General features: G+C 39.3%; 1 protein-coding gene across 2 annotated transcripts; it reads right to left on the bottom strand.

Annotated features, from left to right (window-relative positions):
- Positions 1–666: 666 nt before the first annotated feature.
- On the bottom strand, positions 667–22,296 carry NEK3 (NIMA related kinase 3). 2 transcript variants are annotated; one of them, XM_058548085.1, is made up of 16 exons: positions 22,091–22,296; positions 19,689–19,862; positions 18,038–18,131; positions 17,853–17,950; positions 16,566–16,649; positions 15,685–15,752; positions 15,505–15,591; positions 13,341–13,395; positions 9,861–10,061; positions 9,390–9,462; positions 6,833–6,879; positions 5,073–5,175; positions 3,889–4,032; positions 3,494–3,628; positions 1,685–1,811; positions 667–1,247 (listed from the first exon to the last, which is right to left on the bottom strand). In XM_058548085.1, exons 2-16 carry the CDS (start codon positions 19,803–19,805, stop codon positions 1,172–1,174), a joined length of 1,509 nt encoding a protein of 502 aa, XP_058404068.1. In that variant the 5' UTR covers positions 19,806–19,862; positions 22,091–22,296; the 3' UTR covers positions 667–1,171. The 2 variants fall into 2 exon arrangements, with proteins under 2 accessions (XP_058404068.1, XP_058404070.1); XM_058548087.1 differs by lacking the exon at positions 15,505–15,591.
- Between the last annotated feature and the right edge of the window lie 304 nt (positions 22,297–22,600).

The following is a 22,600-nucleotide window of genomic DNA, read 5'->3' as shown; positions in this document are numbered from 1 at the left end:
TAAGAAAAGACTGAGAGACTGTCAGTGACCAGAGGAGACTAAAGATGACCAAATGTCTAAGTGTAAATAAAGTGTGTAGGGGTGAGGGATCTATACCACAGTTTTTATATGTTAGATAAAAGAATTCTTTAAATCTTTAAAAGATGTATGTATTCCATATTTCAGCAGATCCTTAATAATGATCCTACTGTAGTTTCACAACTATTTCCCCCATTCTTCACTTGAGTATTGGTCCCTATACCAGGTCAGGCTTGCGCTATTTCCATACTTGCCCCTGTGAGATCCCTGAGAGGAGGCTATTTCTTCTTTAGTAAAATATTCTCACCTCCCTAAAGCATCACAGTATTAAATGACAGGACTCAGCACGGGTGTGTCATGGTGACCCATACCTGTTGGGATCCCCCTCCCCCTCATTAGCAATAGTTTCACAACACTCTCTAGTTTCTGATACTTTCCATATCAACTCATCTTTGGCTCTATTTCTTTCTTGTGTACAGGACTGCCAACTTCTGACAGGATCTGTGGCCCACCCATCCTGCCCACAACTGATCCTCCAAGCTGGGCTCTGTGCATCCTGTGAGGGATGGGCTGTATTTAAGGATGCCTGGTAGCTGGTAAAGATCATTGATCACTACCCAAAAATAGATCTTACTGAAAAATTGCACACATTATTTTAATTAAATATATTCAGATCCTCAAACCTTTAGGAAATGTAAAAAGAGTTAGATAGCAATAAACACAAATCATAACAATGCAAATAAGAACATTATGGGCTGCTGTAATGGTCCATGGTCAGCATCCCTGTGAGGTAGGCATTATTATCTCCATTTTATAGTTAAGGAAATTCGGGCTCTTGGAGGTTAAATAATTTCCCACAGTCACACCAACAGTACGTGGTAGCATCCCATTTCTGTTCTATCTGACCACAAAGCCCAAAGCTCATTCCCATTATCCTATGCCTTCTCCTCTGAGTTCAAAAACTCACAGTTCTAGATTTTTTAAACCTCGTGATACTAATCTGGAACAATTTTAAATATTCACAGTTTCCCCCTCTTCAGTCTGTTTCCAAAGGAAAATATACATTTCGTGAGTTAATTATTATCCAAACATTAACTCCTCATTTGAAACATCTACTCAATGTGACTAAGAACGTTTCCTTCAGCATTATCCATCAGACACCTTGCCAGCCAGCTCGCTGCTTCAGTTCTGACACCCAGTCAAGGTTGTCATCTTCTTCCTCAAAGTCCCTGTGAAAAAACAATTTGGATATTAAGCCTCCATATGAGGAGCACAGTAAGTATCTGTTGATGGGTTCAAAGCAGAATGCCAACATAACAATGTTACATTTTTGAAAAATGAGCTCCATAAGGTATTTGAACAGAGAAAAAAAATGTTCCTCTTCCAAAAGATCACTTCTTTCACTCTTTCTATAACTTTTTCAATATAAAAGCTAGTATACTAAAAAATAATATGTCCAAGCTGAAAGATTATAAACATATGGCTCAGTTAGGAATTCTGTGATAATACTGTAACTCATTACCCACCCCAGACAAAAGATCAATATATAAATATTCATTTATGATGTAAAGTAATATAAGCAGCTCCTAGTAAACCTGAACTTATTAAGGTATAATTTAAATCACACACACGCCAACTAAAGCTTTCTACGTATATCACAACATACGTGTCCTCCTCATCCAGCCTAGGTTCGAGTCTCTCTGGATCCAAAATGACAGAATCGTGACCTCCATCAACGTTGTCTGATGTTTCTGTTTCTTCAGACAGGGGGCCTTTCAAGAACCCTTCTGACCCTTCAGAGGAATATTAACAGAAATTATGCCAATTTAAACAGTATTTACTTATTTCATGCATGTTGGACTAAAACCCTTCAAAAGTTTGCTGTCTAATTGAGGACAATGCCATCTTCTAGATTTCTTTTGTAGTGCCTCCCCGTACCACCCAGCATGATTTCTGGCATGAAACAGGCCCAATAAGCATCAGTATGTGTTTTAAATTTTAAAATAATACTTTCTTCAAAAGAAAAAATTCAGAAAATTACAATTAAAACCCTCAAATATAAGAACCTATATTAAAACATTAAAAGTTATCTTTGAATAGTAGGATTACAGTTTTCTTTTTTTTCCTTTGAGCTTCTCCCACCCCTAAGTTTTCCCAATGGAGGAGAATAAAATTAGGAAATTAAAGAAAGATTACATGCAGGCTTTTAAAAACTTTCCAGACGGTAATTACTTTTGGATGTTTGCTTACAAAACAATAACCTAACATAACAATGTGGGCTAAAGCTTTACAAAAATCCTTTCAAAATAGAGTTATGATATATTTTTTAAACAGTGACTTTTCTGAAATGTCGAAAACTTCATCATTAGACCAGAAACAAAATCTAGGACCTATAATGGCTAAATCAAAATTCACAGCCATTAACCTTCCTCAGACCTTCCTCCTGTGCATCACCTTATCCTCGGGGCTCCTATAAGAGTCTGCGCACAGCTCTTTCAGAACACATGGTACACAGCTAAAACTCTCTACTTGTGTGCTGGTTTCTCAGATGAAAAACTCCTTCAGGGAAGAAATTGTGTTTTATTCTTTTTTTTTTTATCTTAACCTAACATGTTAGGGGCTCAATAAATTCTGACCAAATAAACAAATACAGCTAAATCTGTTCCAATAAATAGAGTCGAGACTTGCCATCTCATTGTATGCTCTTCTTGATATAATTTATCTTAAATCTGAACCTAGCAAGATGGCTTTAGTAACCAACTGAATTATCAAAATTATACACACATGCACACACACACAAATGTACACACCCTTAATGCAGTCCTTTGGCCTAGATTCCTAAGGATAGTATTATAAAAGGTTACTTTGTACAATTTTAGTGAAAATGTCTGTGGAAACAATAAAAAAAAATAAAATCCTAATTGTTCATCTTTTATGAGCTCTTTTCAATATAAGAGAATTCAACTATACTGCAAAAGAAATCTTGAAGTTTGTCTAAATTTATTATGATGAAGTCTGAACCAAAGAGTCACTGAAGCAATGGTGTATTTGATGGTAAAAATGGGCTACTCTTCAAACAGTCATCACATGATTGTTAAAATAAGCAAACAAATGAGCAAACAGAAGTAATGAAGTGATATGGGAAAACTTAATTATAGCTTAAAACTAGCTAGAAAGGATTCAAGAAAACCTAAAAATATAATGCTATGAATTATTTTATAACTTTAAAATCAAAGAGTTTCCAGGAGGGAGAAATGGAGAGTTATTATTTAACAGGTACAGAGTTTCAGATTTGGAAGATGGAACAAGTTCTGGAGATGGATGGTGGTGATGGCTGCACAACGTGAATGTACTTAATGCCTCTGAACTGTACACTTAAACATGGTTAAAATGGTAAATTTTATGTTATATATCTTTTACCACAATTTTTAAAAAATCAAAGTGTTTCCACAGTTATGTAATAGACACAAATCACCTGGTCTATAGATTGTATAAGTTTGAAAGGCCAAGCTGAGATCAGCATTCTTAAGCATGTTCAACAAGGTTTCTGGAGTTTCTTTGAGCCACTGCTTACGGGGATTATTTTCACTGTACTTTATTACAGAACCACCTAGTTGTGAAAAGATAAAAATTAGTGCCAAATAAAAAAGATTTTCAGCATCTATCTTCCAGATCATATTTCAAAGTTAATTATATTTCACTCTCTACTAAAATCTATTTCACTCACCTGTATGAGCAGCACTCTGATGTGTGACACCAAATATCTTGCACAGAGTGACATTTAAAAAAACCAAAAAAATCTCTAGCCCATTAAACAACTATTAGAAAATGTTCTACAATAAAATAATAGTATTCGATCTAACTACTAACCTCTATCATCCTTTGCTGTTAAACTGGAGGTGAGTAAGGACGCATTTTCCAAAGCTGTCAGAGCTGTACTGGAGACATTTTTCTCCCACTGTCGCCTGAGATGACCTGGTGAACTGGCTGTCCTCGGCTGGACTGATCTATTATCTGATTTCAAAATGTAAAAAAGGATTGCTAAGGGTATTATCTTATTTATTCGTCTATATCCACACATATTAAGGACAGCTGATCGTTGGTGAACAGTACAGAAGTATTTCTCTAACAAAATACAGAAGTATTTCTTTTCTCTTTCTTTCTTTTTTTTTTTTTAAAGATTTTATTTATTTATTTTTTCCCTCCAAAGCCCCAGTAGATTGTTGTATGTCATAGCTGCACATCCTTCTAGTTGCTGTATGTGGGACACGGCCTCAGCCACGGGGCCGGCCTCTCTTTCAAATTTAGATATAAGAACAATGTCCTTTCAAGTCTAAGTAGTAAAGGAAATGAAAAAAAAAATCCAAATGAAAAGGTAAAACTAATCACTCAAGTGAAATTTAAGAACAATACGGGGGCCGGCCCCGTGGCTTAGCGGTTAAGCGCACGCGCTCTGCTACTGACGGCCCGGGTTCAGATCCCTGGCGCACACCGACACACCGCTTCTCCGGCCATGCTGAGGCCGCGTCCCACATACAGCAACTAGAAGGATGTGCAACTATAAGATACAACTATCTACTGGGGCTTTGGGGAAAAAAAGGAGGAGGACTAGCAATAGATGTTAGCTCAGAGCCGGTCTTCCTCAGCAAAAAGAGGAGGATTGGCATGGATGTTAGCTCAGGGCTGATCTTCCTCACAAAAAAAAATAAAATAAAATAAAATAAAGAACAATACGTATATACTTACATATTATGCAATGTACAAGAATAAAGCCCCGAGAAGACTTAGATACACACTGTATGCCATGCTTTTTATGGTGGACAGCACAACAAATACTATTTTTTCTAAAGCCTCTTATTAATAAACACTCTTTTCTCTTTTTCTATGGGTAAATAAAATATTCCTGTACCATTAAATAAATTACTGGATAAGCAAACAAAAATCTGCCTGCCCACTTGCTTATGACACCTACAACCTAGTAAGGTGAAAATTGGTATTCCTTCTATACTCCCCAACTCCCCACTTATACAATGGTTAGAATTTGAATAACTTACCCTTCTCTTCTCTGTTTACTCTCCTCAATGCACTTTCAACCAAATTTTGATTAATGCTTTCTAAATCTGTGTGGCTACACTTTCTACCTTGTTCTTCCACTTGCTATAAAAGAGATTAAAAATACAGATTAAATACGCTTGAATTGCTGCAAAAAAGGTAAACAAGTATGCAAAGTCAGCTATTTTAATTTTAAATAAAGATTAATGAATTTAAAAACTTAATAGGGGCCGCCCCAGTGGTGCAAGCGGTTAAGTGCACGCACTCCTCTGGGGCAGCCCGGGGTTCGCTGGTTCGGATCCCGGGTGCGCACAGATGCACCACTTGTCAGGCCATGCTGTGGCAGGCGTCCCATATAAAGTGGAGGAAGATGGGCATGGATGTTAGCTCAGGGCCAGTCTTCCTCAGCAAAAAGAGGAGGATTGGCAGATGTTAGCTCAGGGCCGATCTTCCTCACACACAAAAAAAACCCAAAAAACAAACAAACAAACAAAATAATAAAAACTTAATAACCACAGAACCCCATACATACATGTATATTAATAGCCATATACACCATAGATGTCTGTGTATATTAAAAGCCACATAATATGTATATACATATATTAATAGTCATATACGTTACTAGCCATTGACATCATTGCAAATATGAAAAGGATACATAAAAATGACAGAGATATTTAAGAGGTCTTTATAGAGGAAAGGAGTAATAAAACATTTCAACATGGTTTGCTATATTGGGCTTTTCATGCTGGACATATCAAAATATTTTATAGTTATTATATATAGTCAAAATGTTCCCACTTAATTTGGCATTTTTCCAAATTATCTAAGCTCTTGATTTCATGCAGTATAGTAACACTATCTAGTCTTTTATAGACTACTAAAGACTATTTAGTAGTCTTTACTAAATCTGCATATATTGTGAGAAGAAATACACATCCAGGGCCTAGACAGTCTCCAGCACATAGGTTCTCAATGATATGTTGAATGAATACATATATTAAACAGCAGGCCATAGCTGGCACATTGTTTTCTTATCTCTATACAATACAATCTCCGCACACATCTAGGGGCCGTGATTTCAAAGGTCCTCCCATGGACAAAGTCATCAGAATCTTGGAGGGATGGTGGTGATGAGCAGTTTAAAAGCCCTCAGGGGATTCTGGTCTCTCGTCCCCACTGAGAGTCACCGGTCTGCAGCAGCCTCCACACTACTCCTGGCTCAGCACCACTCCGTGATGCCTTCTTGCCCGTCACACCTTGCCGGCCTGCCCAGGACTCTCTGCTACCTCAACTCTTCTGTTACCTGACTTCCTTGTTAGTTCTTTCTCCATTCTGTTTACATATCACACTCACACCCTTTTTACGGTGGAAACACACTGGCGTTTCCACTATAGGTGGTGTTAAAGTTGCAGTGGTGGCTGCCTGGGACAGGAGTCGTGATTGTCTGCAAAGGGCCACGAGGACACTTTTCAGGGCGATGAGATTTCTATAACTGGATTGTGGTGGTGGTTATATGACTGTATAAAATTACCAAAAGTAAATTAAAAATGAAGAAACAAACAAAAGAAATGGCAATCTAAAGTGGCTCAGCTGGCAGTGCAGGACGACAGCTACCCACCCATGACTTCATGTGCCAACAGATGAAAAACCACTGGACTGGAGAGACCAAGTCAGTCTTCCAAATATCCCACAGCATCTAATGGTACTGGGTACCCACTAGATGGTTGTTTTATAAATTTAATTTTAAAGCACTTACCATTGTGCTTGCTTCATTTTCCAAAGCTACCCTGCTTCTGCTGGGGTCTGTCAAAGAGAAAAGAGAAGGCAGAAAGAGAAAGTCTCCTAATGTGATTTGCATAAAGCTTGAGAGACAAATGAATTAAAGTCAAAGAAACAAAGTATTAGCCTGAATATGACACTAAGCTTTAAGCGCCTAGCAATACACCTCAGTTGTTAAAAGAGGCTGTTTCTGCTATTTTATTCCTAACGTTAACATCTGAAAGTTAAGACAGCTCTATTCACTTATGCCCATTTAGGCACTAGGAGGTAAGACACTCCATACTCAGAAGGTCATTATCACTTGAGTACAAGCCAGCTACTGAGTCTGTGCTTTTCCTGACAACTATTATCGCAGGTGGAATAGGTTTCCCTCACAAGGGACCAGCAGCAGTTAGGGAGAACTCTGACAACCCACCCCTTTGGTAAGGACGGCTCCTGCCTGATTTTCCTGTGGCAGAGCTCTGCAGTCCGTGTTCCTCATTCGTTCAACATTTTTTAAAAAATTGATATTGAGCATCTATGACGACAGGCACTAAGGATACAACGGTGAGCAAATCAGACGTGGTCCCTGCCCTCACACAGCTTTCACTGTTCTGGTCTCACTGTCCACAGACTAGATGGAGATGCCACCAAACACATGGTCCCAATATGATGGCACTTCTCCGCTGCTTTATTCCTCTCTTTTTAGAAATTGCAGAACTCCACTTTTCCAAACTATCTTGAAACTTTTCTTAGTCTGTTTGTGTTGTTACCGCCCAGCATTTTACAACTAATTTCCGACTACCCTGGGATATGAACAAAAGCTAGAAAACAGTATCTAAAGTAAAATTAACACTAAAACAAACTGCTGAAACAAGGGGAACTGGCTATCTCTTACGTAATAAAGAAAAGGCTGAATAATAAGACTGAAAGGTTTACATCACTAGAAGCGTTTACATTCTTACAAAAATAACATTTAAAATTTAACTTTAAGAAAACAGGACTGTTTTCAAAATGTTTCTTTTTTTTTTTTTTTTGTGAGGAAGATCAGCCCTGAGCTAACATCCATGCCAATCCCCCTCTTTTTGCTGAGGAAGACCGGCCCTGGGCCGGCCCCCTGGCTTAGCGGTTAAGTGCGCGCGCTCCGCTGCTGGCGGCCCGGGTTTGGATCCCGGGCGCGCACCGACGAACCGCATCTCCGGCCATGCTGAGGCCGCATCCCACATACAGCAACTAGAAGGGTGTGCAACTATGACATACAAATATCTACTGAGGCTTTGGGGGGAAAAATAAATAAATAAAAATTATTAAAAAAAAAAAAAAAAAAAAAGACCTGCCCTGAGCTAACGTCTATTGCCAATCCTCCTCCTTTTTTTTTTTTTTTCCGTTTTTCTCCCCAAAGCCCCAGTAGATAGTTGTATGTCATAATTGCACATCCTTCTAGTTGCTGTACGTGGGACGCCGCCTCAGCATCGCCGGACAAGCGGCGCGTCAGTGCACGCCAGGGTTCCAAACCCGGGCCGCCAGTAGCAGAACGCGCACACTTAACTGCTAAGCCACGGGGCCAGCCCCCTCGAAATGTTTCTTTTGTAGAATATAATACTAGGATATTGAGCACCAAACTGTGGAGGTTTAGCAACACGTCCCAACAGTGGATGACCTATACTTCTTAACTCTTCCCTCTTATTTTGTTCACATCTACTATCTTTGTTGGATCTCTTCAGATGGAAGATCTGAGTCATTGATGACAGATAAAAAGGAACAAAAATAGCTTTGAAAAAATGAAGAGCTGACAACCTCAAAAGAGACAATAGGGGCCGGTCCCGTGGCGCAATCGGTTCAGTGCACACGCTCTGCTGAGGCTGCCTGGGGTTCGCCGGTTGGGATCCCGGGTGCGCACCGACGCACCGCTTGTCAGGCCATGCGGTGGCGGCGTCCCATATAAAGTGGAGGAAGATGGGCACGGATGTTAGCCCAGGGCCAGTCTTCCTCAGCAAAAAGAGGAGGACTGGCAGATGTTAGCTTAGGGCTGATCTTCCTCGCAAAAAAATAAAAAGAGAGAGAGACAATAAATTACATCTGGAATTTGCTCAGGACAGACTATAGATGTATGGAAATTTTGTGCAGCTATTATGTGGACAGTTCCAAACTTTCGAAAAGGCTCTATTTTTAAAAATTTGTTTACAAGGCGGTTCTCCAGAAACTTGGGGATACAATTTCCTATAAGATGAACGTTATAATTTCATGGTTAGATTCCTAGGCCAGGCCACAGGAACCTTATACCTGACCCATCACAGACTAATAATGAAACCGAGAACAATCTTTACATCACTAAAATCTCCAAAGTAGGCTTTTTTTGATCCCTGGCAAACTAAATGTGATAAGATTCAGTACAGAATCATGTCTGAAGTAACAAAAAGAAAATTATGATTTGATGAATATCTCCGAAAACCATCTCTAATAACTTGAAATTATATTTTTCTCTGTTTTTTAATTTAAATTTAAATTACATTTTAAAAGAACAAAACAAAAAATAAGCTTTCCAAAATTCTTACCCCTTTTTCTTGGTGTACTATGCTTAGATTCTTTGGTTTCTTCTAATATCTGCTCACCATATTCTGTGATGATCTAAAAATTTTAAGTAGAGAATTTAAAGATGTGAAATACATTTTTCTTTAGACACTGCCATAATGTCATGTAATTATCAATATTCTTCTCCACAGTATTTAAAGTTGAAAGGTAAAAATGCCATTTAAAAAACACATGTAATTTAGACAGATAGACAAATAGACATTTTTATGTATGTCTAGAAAAAGATCTGGAAGGATAGGCAAACTATACCTGTGATCAGACTTGGGGAATAGCATTGTGGAAGAGAGAAGGAGAGAGAGAGAGTTTTAACTTTTTATTTTTTGTATACAGTTCTGCATTATTTGAATTTTTACAAGCATGTAATTGTGTTTAAAAGATAACTGTTTTATCACACACTGGAAAACTGTTCACAGTCAGCCCAGCAGGTGTCATACCTCCGGGGGTAAGCACTTCTGGATGAGCCTGGACACAGTGCCTCTAGAGAGAAGGGTGGTAGCTGAAGGACGATGTGAGGGATTCCTCTTAAACATCTGCTTGATGAGATGCTGAAGCTCATAGGAATAACGAGATGGCAGGGGGCTCATGGACCCCTGACATATTTTGAGGATAAGACTTTTCCAACTATTTGCCTGAAACTAAAAAGTAAAATTGAACTGTAAAAGCAGATACAAGGAAAGAAAATGAAAAGAAGAAAATACCAGCTGAACTGAATTGATATGAATGATTTTAATTTTATAAATGGATCTGCTACCTGGTCATTTTTCTTCCTAGAGGTGTCCTTCAGATACTATCCTAAAATCTGAAGGTGGTTCAGGAGAAAGGTAAACATAAATAGTGAAAAACTTCACCATCTAGACAGTCTCATATCAACGCCTGCTTTAGGTATTTTATAAGTCATAGTCAATGTTTTGGCAGATACATTTTTAATATATTTAAATAATCAGGGCCGGCTCCGTGGCTTAGCGGTTAAGTGCGCGCGCTCCACTGCTGGCGGCCCGGGGTTCGGATCCTGGGCGCGCACCGATGCACTGCTTCTCCGGCCATGCTGAGGCCGCGTCCCACATACAGCAACTAGAAGGGTGTGCAAACTATGACATACAACTATCTACTGGGGCTTTGGGGGAAAAATAAATAAATAAAATTAAAAAAAAATCAGAGTAATACATACATATGGCTTTTTAAAAAGTCAAATGATACTAACAGGCTTATAATAACTGTAACACTCCTTTGTTTCACTCCTCCCCAGAAATCCTGCTCCCGGGTAATGCGCACTTTAGACATTTCCAGTTTTAAACTTTCACTGCAAAATCCTTTTTACCTTTCACGTCATCAAGGTAGTCATTAAAATTTGACAATAATAGAGTGGGATACAAAATGACACACCAGAATAACATTTAAAAAGTTTTAATTGCATAATAAACACACTGGCATTAACAGTAGATGTCAGCCCTGGTAATATGTATTTAGAACATGTTGGCATTCAGCCTTGGAAGAGCATTACCCTATTAATAAAATATACAAGTGAAGCTATGAAAAAGCAAAAACCAATATATAACAAAGGAAAAATTCAGGTAACGAAAAATAAGATTGAATCTGCTTTGTCTCAGGCTTTTTACCCATTATACCAAGTTTCTGCATTTCCTAAAGGTTCTCCTTAAAGCAAACAAGAGGCAATAGATTGTGTGCCAAATATTTAGGACACTATACTCCTTAATACTTACTCTAGAAAAAAAATATTTTTCTTACTAGAAAAATTTTTCTGGGGCTGGCCCAGTGGCGCAGTAGTAGTAGCAAAGCGGAGAGTAGTGTGTGCTCTCCGCTTTGGCGGCCCGGGGTTCGCAGGTTCAGATCGCGGGCCCACACCGACGCACCATTTGTCAAGCCATGCTGTGGTGGTGTCCTATATAAAGTAGAGGAAGATGGGCATGGATGTTAGCCCACGGCCAATCTGCCTCAGACAAAAGAGGAGGATTGGCATCGGATGTTAGCTCAGGGTTAATCTTCCTCACAAAACAAAAAAAAATTTTTCTTACTAGAAATTTTCCTTACTAGAAAACTTTTTTACTAGAAAAAATACAACATGTATATGTAAGTTGATGAAAAAGAAAAATCAGGGACATTAATAAGATATTAGAATTTTATTTATTTATTTATTTTTTAATTAATTTATTTATTTTTCCCCCAAAGCCCCAGTAGATAGTTGTATGTCATAGTTGCACATCCTTCTAGTTGCTGTATGTGGGACACAGCCTCAGCATGGCCAGAGAAGCGGTGCGTCAGTGCGCGCCTGGGATCCGAACCCGGGCCGCCAGCAGCGGAGTGCACGCACTTAACCGCTAAGCCATGGGGCCGGCCCAAGATATTAGAATTTTAAAGACAATTTTATTTGTATACAATAGTGGTTTTCCACCTGGGCTGCACATTAGAATTATCTGTTTTAAAAACACTAATGTCCAGGACCCCCTCAGAGATTTTAATTCAAGTGTTGTCTGCAGTGTTCCTAGGCATCAGCATTTTTTAAAGTTTCCCAAGTTGTTCTAATTATGCAGCTGGCGTTACAGGCCACTATTTTTAAGGAAGACCTGTCATTAACAGTGCACGCCTTCAGTCTGAGTTACCTTCATCAAGCGGTGGCGAAAGATTTTTCTCAATCATCACTCTCGTGAGCGCCACATGCTCTCAAGCACATCTGTAAAAATGCTTGCTAAGGCCAAGTTTCAACTCGTGCCCAAAGAACAGAATTTATTTCTATGCAAAGCTAAGACCTAATAGGGATCAGTGTTATGATCGTTAGTTCTGTGTAATAAACAACCGCTGAGCAGGCAGGGCAAGTTATTTAATCTCTTTTTTGTTAAATTATTTCTTAAAATACCCTGAAAAAATACATCATATAATAGGACAAAGTCTATTTTCTCACGATATTTCAGTTACAGAAGAAATTCACATGATAAGTGAAATCTAACTGCAAAAAGGTATGTATAAAAATGGAGCAGCTACTCTGGAAAACAGTTTGGCAGTTCTTAAAAAGCTAAACATACAATTAGCATATGACCCAGCAATTCCATTCCTACATACATATTCAAAAAAATGGAAAACAGGGATTCTAACAGACACTTGTACACCCACATTCAGGGCAGCATTATTCATAACAGCCAAAAGGTGGAAACCCAAATGTCCATCAACAGATGAATGCATAAACAAAACACGGTACAAACATACAATGGAATACTATTCACTCATAAAAAGGAATGAAATTCTGACACATGCTACAACATGGACAAACTTTGAAAATACTAAGATACACGAAATAAGCCAGACACAAAAGAAAAATATTGTATAATTAATTCCACCTATATGAAATATCTAGAATACGTAAATTCATAGAGACAGAAAGTGGATCAGAGGTTACCAGGAGATGTGGGGAGAGGAGGAGGGGAAGTTACTGAATAACGGGTATAGAGTTTCAGTTTGGGGTGATGGAAAAGTTTTGCAAATAGATATTAGAGATGATTGCACAATATTGTAAAGTAATTAACGCCACTGAACTGTACACTTAAAAATGGTTAAAATGGTAAATTTCAGGTTATATGTATTTTATCAAAATAAAAAAAATTAAGAATAGCAAAAAAAAACGGAGGAAGAGAAAGGAAGGGAGGAAAAGAAGGAAGGAAGGAAGAAAGGCAGGCAGGCAGGCAAGCTAAATATAGAACTACAAGAACTAAATAATGGAAATTTCCTGTTAGTATATGCTACAAAGTGGCTCAAGGCACAGATGACAGCAATGGACACAAATGAAAACTTTCATAAAGAATTCATCCTAGGGAAGCAAAATGCCAAATGGAATTTGGCACATTACTTAAGACTTAATCAGATATGACAAGAGGCTCTTTTTCTATTTTGCATGCCATACTTACTGGATGCTTAAGGGTACAGAGTTCATACAGAATGCATCCCAAGGACCAGATGTCACTAGAAGCATAAAGAAGCAAGGTAATGACAAGTGGGTTGAGTAATCATATGAAAATATATGTATTTTCTAATACAAAAAAAATGAAAAATTACTGTAATTAGATACTAATTACTTTTAATTAGATATTACAAGTAATTTCTAGTTATTAAAATAAAATATACAGCAATTTTGGTCTAACACTTAGATACTTACTAATAGTAATGCTCACAATAAAACTCTCTGCTCCCCAACCCTCACTCCTCCAAATCAGGGTGGTTCAGGTATCACTTCAGTAGTATTTGGTGCAACAGGGAATCTCAGTGGACTCAGATAATCATAGTTGGAAGAAGGACTTTAGAAGTCATTCAGCGCAACTTTCACCCAGACCCTCTCTGCACAATACCAGACCTTTGATCACATCTCCTGAGGGACAGCTCTCCACCTCTGGCACAGTGTGTACCCCTGTTGGATGGCTCTAAGGGATAGCATTCTTCCTTATCATAAGCCAAAATGTGTCTTCTGGGAACTCTCTTCACCCCGTGTTAGCTCTACCTCCCAAAACAAAGAGAACAAGACTACCCATTCTTCCAAAAAATCGTCCTTCAAAAATCAGAAAAGAGTTCTATAGTTTGTGCCATATGCCCATCGTTCTTCATGTTAAGCGTCTCCAACATTCTCACCACCTAGTTGTCATCCTCCAGACTTAGATGATATTCTTTTCTTTTTAACTAATAACTAATGGTTTTTATCAACCGTTTCCCCCAACTTTTAATTTTTTAAAGTTTGAAACCTACAAAAAAGTTGTAAATGCCCACATGCTTCTTCCTAGGGTCCCCGATTGTTAACATTTGCCACGTTTGTGTGCTGTTTCCCTCTTCCACGTATATCTGAATCTCTTGAAAAAAAGGTTGCAGACATCACACACTTTACCCCTAAACACGCCAGCACATATCTCCTAAGAGCAAGGACACTCTCCCTCATGAACACAATACCGTTATCACATCCAAGAAATTTAACCCTAATTCAGTAATACTATCGAGTATTTTGTCCAAACTGAAATCTCCCCAATTGTCCCAGTAAGTCCCTTTACAACTGTTTTGTCCCCAATTCAGTCAATTTTACTCTTAAAAGAACCTATTTAGTATGGATTATCATACCCTTGGCAAAAGGTAACAAGAGCCTTTAGGTGTTTCCACTTCTAAGAATTCATGGCAAGAATATGATGCAAAACAATGACATCAGAGGTATAATAATCACAGCACTGTTTATGATACTGAAAAATGGAAATACATCATAAGGCCAACGATAGAGAAATGTTAAGTAAATTTTGAAAGAGCCAATAGAGCCATATTATGCAACCGTTAACAATATTTATGAAGAGTTTAAGTATAGGGTGAAATAAACACGATATAATATAAAGTGAAAAAAGCAGGATACCAAGTTGTATACAGAGTATATAAACTAGGTTTAGGGGAAAAAAATGAATGGATAGAAAAAACCACCAAAATGCTATTAATAGTTGTGAAAAAGTGGGTGATTGTCATTTCCTTTCTTGTACATCTCTATATTTCCAATCCTCCCCCTGCCCACCCACTCCATCAAAAAGCACATATGACTTATATTCAGAAAAAAATTATGTTTTAAAACATAAGGTCTTCATACTATCTTCTTGTAATCAATTAACCTATCAGTCAAGTGCTTATTTATCGAGTCCTGTAAATGTTAATGACATGATCCAGTGGTTGCCAAAGTTTGCTGCACATTAGAACCACTTGGCTATCCTGGAAAATTACTGATGCCTGCTTCCCACCCACAGACATTCTGATTTAATTGGTATGCTTGCAACCTGCACTTTGGGATTTTTAAAAGTGGGAGAAGCAAAGTTTGAGAACCAGTGATATCATTCATATTGTCCCTAGAAATGACTAGCCTTTCTTTCAGCATTTACTTTTAGCCCCTCTCAGCTCTGATTAAAACAGCTGGAAAACTTTGACTTTCATCTAGAAGCCTGAGAATTTAGATTCTACACTGCTTTCAGATACAGTTTTTTAAAAACCAAACTTCACTTGATAGGCTACGATGCCTGTCACCAAACAGTCACCCTTGCACCAAGTAAGTCCATTACTTACCTTTTATTGTTATAAGGCCTATTTTCCCAAATTTCTGGGGGCACATAATAAGGTGTTCCCACATATGTACAAGCAAACGCCATGGGACTAAAACCATAAAAATGCAAAGAATGATTAGAGAGCATTCCTGAAGAATGGATGTTTTGATTACTGTCACTACCATAGAACAGACATACATACTTGGAGAGAAGACGGGCAGATCCAAAATCTCCCAGTTTCACTTTTCCATTTTGGGTGAGGAAGATATTCTGCATTAAAAAAGAAGAGCTCAGATTACGTCTTCCATCATTCAAACATAAGGCAGAGGGCTCCAGAGAAGCTGTCTTTCAAAGCCTGCTGATGATGGAGATTAACGGTAGAAATGCTGACAGGCGAGTCCCGGAGTGGAACACAAAAAGACAAGATACCCTCTAGAGAGCTAGACATTCCCCTGCTTGGGAATTCAGGATGACTGCTTAGAAATCTAACAAGCAAACTTCACATTACATCAGCAGAGCCTGACTAACCAGCTGGGAACCTGTCTCAGGGTAACTCCAAGTGGCAGGCCCAGGTCTCAACCATTTTTGATCTGAGAACATGTGGACTTAGTAAGCAGTCACTAAGAGAGCTTGGAACGTATTAATATATACTATTAAAGAGATTTATTGACTTTTTCTCAGGTAGTACCTTATTTGGCTAGTATAAACATTAGGTTGACAAATATTTATAAATCAAATAAAAATATCCCAAGAGGAAATAGGATAACACAGAAAAAAGACTAAATGAAATCATTTTGTTTTCTTTTTTTGGCAGGGGGCGGGGAGGAAGGTCAGCCCTGAGCTAACATCTGCCAATCCTCCTCTTTTTGCAGAGGAAGATTGGCCCTGGGCTAACATCCGTGCCCATCTTCCTCAACTTTGTGTGGGACGCCGCCACAGCATGGTTTGACAAGCGGTTTGTCCGTGCGCGCCCGGGGCTCCAATCCCCGGGCTGCTGCACTGGAGTGCGCACACTTAACTGCTACGTCACCGGGCAGGCCCCGTTTTGGTTTTTTTTAACGCCCAAAAATGTATTCCACTTACCTTGGATTTGATATCTCTGTGTAACACACGTTTTTTGTGAATGTGATTTACCCCAAGGCACATTTGCGTAAACCAATTAAGTATCTGTAAGAAAAAAGCATGCAAATCTGCAGAAAGCAATAACTGGTTCATTTAACCCAAAATTCCAAAAAAATCATCTCTGGACCTTAGTTGACCTGAGTTTTACATAACGTAAGTACAGAAATCCTAAAAACTACATAGGTCAACTAAGATTCAGAGTTGCCTAGAGAAATTCAGAAAAGCTGTGAATCCGTTTCATTATCTTATGTATGATCCAAATAGCAATTCATTTTAATAAAACTCCCACTACATTTTTCTTGTATTCAACCAAATAAGAATACTTCTTAAACACACATATAAAGGTAGTTCACCACTTAGAAATGAATATGCTATAACTTTTTATAGTGTAATAATTACATCAGATTTTCATTTACTTTTTAAGAATATTCACGTTAACATTAAAAGATTTCATTATATTGTCAACAATCCTTTGAGATCAGCATTTTCTGCTTATAAATCCCAAGTCAATAGTACCTAGAATTTCCAGGTGCCAAGAGGGGCCTAGAATTAAATGTCAAACTGATTTTTTTTCCTTTTTGCTATGGAGATTCATTCATTTGAAGCCAAGGTTGATCTCCTTCTACAGAACCTATATTTTTAATAACAGCTTCTAAATGAAATATATTTATACCAACACACTTTCATAACATGTTTACTCTAAATCAAACTAAACCCCATTAAAGCAGTTTATTTAAATATTTTCCTTAGTCAATTCATTCCAATATTTAGTACGCAATTTTCCATTAAAAAGGCAGGAAGTTCTAGATTTAAGGGAATATGCTAAACTTTAGGGGGAAAAAGATTGAGAATAGGTCTTCCCAAGAAACAGAAATGCAGGCCTCATTCTTCCGATGATACAGAAATACAAAATAAATCCATCTGCCTTCTAAAATTTCAATACAACAAAATCAAAAATTTAAACAACTAGTATAAAACACGATGAGTAATATAATTTTGAAATTCTTCTAAACGTGGAAGTTTTAGTCCTTGATATTTTATAAACTTGTATCTATTTTACTTCCTAAAAACATCTTAGGCAGCCACATCCCGACAACATTAAGCAGTAGCCTGGATATAGAAATAAGTCATTTCTAACTAGTGTGTCAAATAATCACAGATACCAATGCTTTTATTTTAACTTACACAAATTTTATGAGAAAAGTTACTTTTAAACCCTTAAGGAAACTACATAAGTCAGTCTCTTACCATATCTTCAGGAAACAACCTTCCTTTCTGATGTTTAATCTTTTGCATTAGGTCTCCTCCATCACAATATTCCATCACAATATACAGGTGTCCTTCAGCTAAAGCAAATATAAGACTTTTAGGAAAGCTGTAGTGGCCATAAATCAAATTCAGAAATGCACGAATTTGGGGGAATTCGTATTTACCTTCAAATGATTCTTTGAAGGCAACAATATTGGGGTGTCTCATTTTGGCTAACAGAACAGCCTCCTTCCTAGAATTCTGTGTCTCAGAGAAAGACTAGAAAAAGATTTAAAATAAGCATACATGTAATATTTCATTTTAAAATAGATAGCTTTACAACATTATAGTATGGTTTGTAGGATACTTCAATGCCAGATGAAGTTTTGTAGCCCTGCACTTTGACCCAACATAAGTTTATCAAACTCCAAGAGAAAATGTGGTGATTTTTCAACTATGGCTATATTTTGCATGCTTAGGCTGATCCCTTATACCATTACAAGTATAGAATGTAAACTAGTTTAAACATCCGCCTAAGCATAACCTGACTTAGAGAGCCAGTATGCAATTAACAACAGTGTATCCTTAAAGAAAAATGAGGGAATTCATGTTTTTACTGTCTGCATCACTTTATCAGTCCACTGGCCCAGATGAGAAATAACAGACTGGTGTATTACTATAGCAAGGATGGACAAAGACGATTTATAAAGTAAGTTTCCAAACTGTTCATCCCCTAACTTACTCTATGAGGATGAAATCCCGAATGACTTATCTTACAATTAAGCAACTGCTATTGATTATGTACCAACACAAGGGTTCTCAGACCAGCAGCATCAGCACCAACTGGGAACTTGCTAAAAATGCAAATTCCCAGGCCCGCCCAGACCTACTCAACCAGAATCTCAGGGGTGAGGTTCAGCAATCTGTTTTAGCAAGCTCTCCAGGTGATTCTGATGCCCACTTGAGAATCACTACACAAGGTCAAAAATGCAGTGGGGGAAAAAATACTTAGCACTCTGAGAATTTTATTAAAATGTATTTTTAAAAATTGATCAAAACAGTATTAAGCAGCCTCCAAGGCATGGATTCTTTTATATGGGGACAACTATGATAGACAATGATAAATAGTGATAAGTCAGCACCTTCCTCATCTTACAGGAAATTCAACCTGTAAACTGATCCACAGAATAGGTTCCCTGATACCAAAGGTTAGCATTTTAGGTCTTTGCTCTTCATTATATTATGTTCTTTTTTCATTAATATCACACCTGAGTTGCTTTTGGCAAAGATTCTCTATACCCTTAAGTGTACAAAATTGGAAACTATCACAAATTATTCACTTTGAGATCAAATAAACAGCAATCACCACCTAAACTTTCACTACTTTTCTCTCTTTTTGTTAAGTACAATATCCTCTTTTTGTGTGTGTGAGGAGATCAGCCCTGTGCTAACATCTGCCAATCCTCCTCTTTTTTTTGCTGAGGAAGACTGGCCCTGGGCTAACATCCGTGCCCATCTTCCTCCACTTTACATGGGACGCTGCCACAGCATGGCCTGACAAGCAGTGCGTCAGTGCGCGCCCGGGATCCGAACCGGCGAACCCCGGGCTGCCGCAGCGGAGCGCGCCCACTTAACCGCTTGCACCACCGGGCTGGCCCCTGTTAAGTACAATATCCTAAAAACCATATAAAATATATCAACACCTTGTAAAGCTACTAAATAAACCCATTACATCTTTTGCATGAAGGAGCAATTCCATATTAAACTTCAGGAACTTCTTTTCCTATATAAATTGCATGTACACTTTCAACATGAGCTAACTGCTTTAGCAGTGACCTTGGGAAGCCTTATTTCCTTCATGGCGAACATCCAATTACTGCTTTCCTGCTGAACCAAAAGGGCTCTGCCGAAGGAGCCCTCCCCAATCACTCTCAGGACTTTGTAGCCATCCATGCTGGGGCACCCACACAGCCCGGCTCCACTCACGCGGTCACCACCGGCTCTCCCAAACTGTATTCAAAAACAGAAACATTTGAGAATTAAATCCATTTTCAAAAGGTAGAATTAATTCCAAGTAGCTCTAATCACCATGGTAGGACACCAGCAATTGCCTTAGACACCGAGTACTGAGCACCCGCATGGGGTTATAATCTTGAACAAATTTCTCACGGTCCCTCCATCATGGACGCCCCAATGCAAACGGGACCACAGACTCCAACAAATGTAGGGCAGCGAGGCTTACAGAAAGACCTGCAGTGGCATACAGCAGAAATACCCGGGAAAGTTAGGAAAATTTAGGAATATTCAAGCTGAAGCCTGAAGGATGAATGGAAGTTGGCTAGGCAAAGAGGAGGGAGAGATCAAGGCAGAGGGAATCGCGTATTTAAGGGCAAAATGATTGTGTTCAGTTTAAGGAATTGCAAGAGGACTGTAGCAGGCTAGTAAGGCAGACAGGGCCCTATCTGAAGCCTTTTTCAGTCAAGTTTAGGTTGCTGTATTTTATCCTTGGGGTAATTAATGAGCTGTCTCTGAAGGGTTTTAACCAAAAGAGCAATATGATTATATTTGCATATTAGAAAAACCATGCAGTCTGGCTGCACAGTGAATGGATCGGACAAGGGAGTGGGTAGCAGGGTGAGAGCAGAGGCTCCAATAGAAAAGGCAGGGAAATGATGATGGAATCAATAGAAAAGGCAGGGAAATGATGATGGAATCAATAGAAAAGGCAGGGAAATGATGATGGAATCAACAGGAAAGGCAGGGAAATGATGATGGAATGGAATAGGGTGGTAGCAATGGGGATGAAGAAAATGGGAAGGAGATACGTGGAAAAAATTGCCAAGATTTTTGGTGACAGGTTTACAGGGGACAAGTAGGGAGAAGAGGGCACGGTAATCTCTCAGGTTTCTGGCATAAACTGGGTGAATGGTAATACCATTCCTTGAGAGAAAGAAAAGGCACAATGGCTGTGTGCGTGGTTTTTTGTTTCTTTGATTTTTCTGGCAGCGGGAATGTCGGGAAAGGCATGGAGAAAGGAGACAAGTTCCTTTTGGGACATGATGAGTCGGAGGTGCCTGGAACTAAGAAGAAATGTTACACAGTCTTTGAACTTCAATCTCCGCTTCTATACTTCCAAGATGAAGCAGCTAGTTGGACTGCTTAATAATGAGAGAGAATGAATATAAAGTTCCTAACACTTTGCCTGGTACATAAGAGGCCCTGAATAAACAGGAGCTATTATCATGTATTATCAAAACCTTAGAAAGGTGATGCAATTTTTTTCATTACAGAAAAAAACACTGGAATGAATTTACTTGATTTTTAGAAAGCTTACTTGTAGTGTTTTATTTTTTACAAATCACACCACAAAGAATTATGAGGCACCGAGAGCATGGCAGGTAAAGCAAAAATCACGAAACAAAACCTGTAGTATAGAGACCTGTAAAACTTCGTTGGTATTCCTGTTTATCATAGAATTACCAGGCAATTCTAGAAAAAATTTCTCCATATAACCAAATTAGACGCATTGCCTTCAAAAACAATTCTTTTCAAGTGCAGTTAGGTTTTTCATTATATTTAGGGACCTGAAAGAAAAAAGTTCTTTGCCACTATTCTAACTGATCCGTGGCATTACACGATTTAATAAGGAGGCCAGGTTTTCTCACACTTCATTCTTTTTTTCTTCAGGGTCTTTATTCTATGTAATGGACAGTAACTGATAAGCTCGAGTAACCACTGACTTTTCTTAGCTGAAAACCACATTTGGTCCTTTCTGTCCACATTTGCTCGTTACTCAATATTACACGCATAAGATCATTAAAAGACCTGTACATGCTCTGAATGTGGCAGAAGTGTCCCTTCTCATGCCTATACCAACCAAAAACTGATAAAATGATTTGCAAAAGTCCAGAAGCGGGATCACCAGTGAGATGCAGGCTAGGTTTAGAAGGTGCGCGCCGTGACCGCCCCATGGAGACCAGTCGCCCACCGGCGCCGCGCCCGGAGCCCCGGGGCTGCGGGGGGCTGCGGGGGGCCTCGGGGGGAGGAGGGGGCTGCGGGCGCGCGGCAAGCGGCCCAGGCAGCCCCGGGGCGGAGCTGGGGCGAGTCCTCGAGCGCCCGGAGCGCGGCTCCCGCCCGCCCCCACCCCGCGTCGGCGCCGCCCGCCCCCCGGCCCTCGCTGCGACCACCCGCTGCGCTCCTGCCTCCTGTGGCCGCCTGCCCCTGGCGGGACCGCTCACCCGCGTCCCCGGCGACCGGAGTCCGCTCCTCCGCCCCCGAGACTGGCGCGTTTCCGCGGGGCGGGCTCGGCTGGTCGTCTCTCTGGTTGCCGGCGAAGAAAGCTTCCCGGGTCTGGCGGGAGGCGCTGCTCTCGGAGTAGTCGGGCCTACGAAGGGCGCGTTTTAAAACTGTTGTTCCACGTTGCTCTAGAACAATGCCAATAACATTGAGGGAAAGTGTCCCCCAGTAACATGAGTTCTGCCTCCAGCTTAAGCGAACAGCGCATGTAGATTAATTTCACAGGCACAGCGCTCAGCTTACTAGCTGTGTGACTGGGCAAGTGTGGCGGGCAGAACAATAGCCCCTCAGATTTGTCCGTATCCTACTCCCTGGAATTTGTGCGTATGTTAGGTTACGCGGCAAAGGAGAATTAGGATTGCAGATAGAATTAAGGTGCTAACCAGCTAACTTTAAGATATGAAGATTATTTTAGATTATCCTGTTGGGTGATAAGAGTAGGGTCTCTGGAG

Source organism: Diceros bicornis, chromosome 9 (assembly GCF_020826845.1).
Source record: "Diceros bicornis minor isolate mBicDic1 chromosome 9, mDicBic1.mat.cur, whole genome shotgun sequence".
In the NCBI taxonomy this organism is placed as follows: domain Eukaryota; kingdom Metazoa; phylum Chordata; class Mammalia; order Perissodactyla; family Rhinocerotidae; genus Diceros; species Diceros bicornis.
The sequence above is the reverse complement of the archived record's forward strand: the minus strand, read 5'-3'. Positions and strand labels throughout refer to the sequence as shown.

What these genes read in the sequence shown, in the direction of transcription:
- NEK3 (XM_058548085.1), bottom strand. Translation starts at nt 19,805, where the DNA reads ATGGATGGCTACAAAGTCCTGAGAGTGATTGGGGAGGGCTCCTTCGGC. An exon ending in AAAATGAAGCAAGCACAATG is followed by an intron (nt 5,176 to 6,832) that starts GTAAGTGCTTTA and finishes TCTCTTTTATAG; the next exon opens with CAAGTGGAAGAACAAGGTAG. An exon ending in AACAGCAAAGGATGATAGAG is followed by an intron (nt 3,629 to 3,888) that starts GTTAGTAGTTAG and finishes TTTCACAACTAG; the next exon opens with GTGGTTCTGTAATAAAGTAC.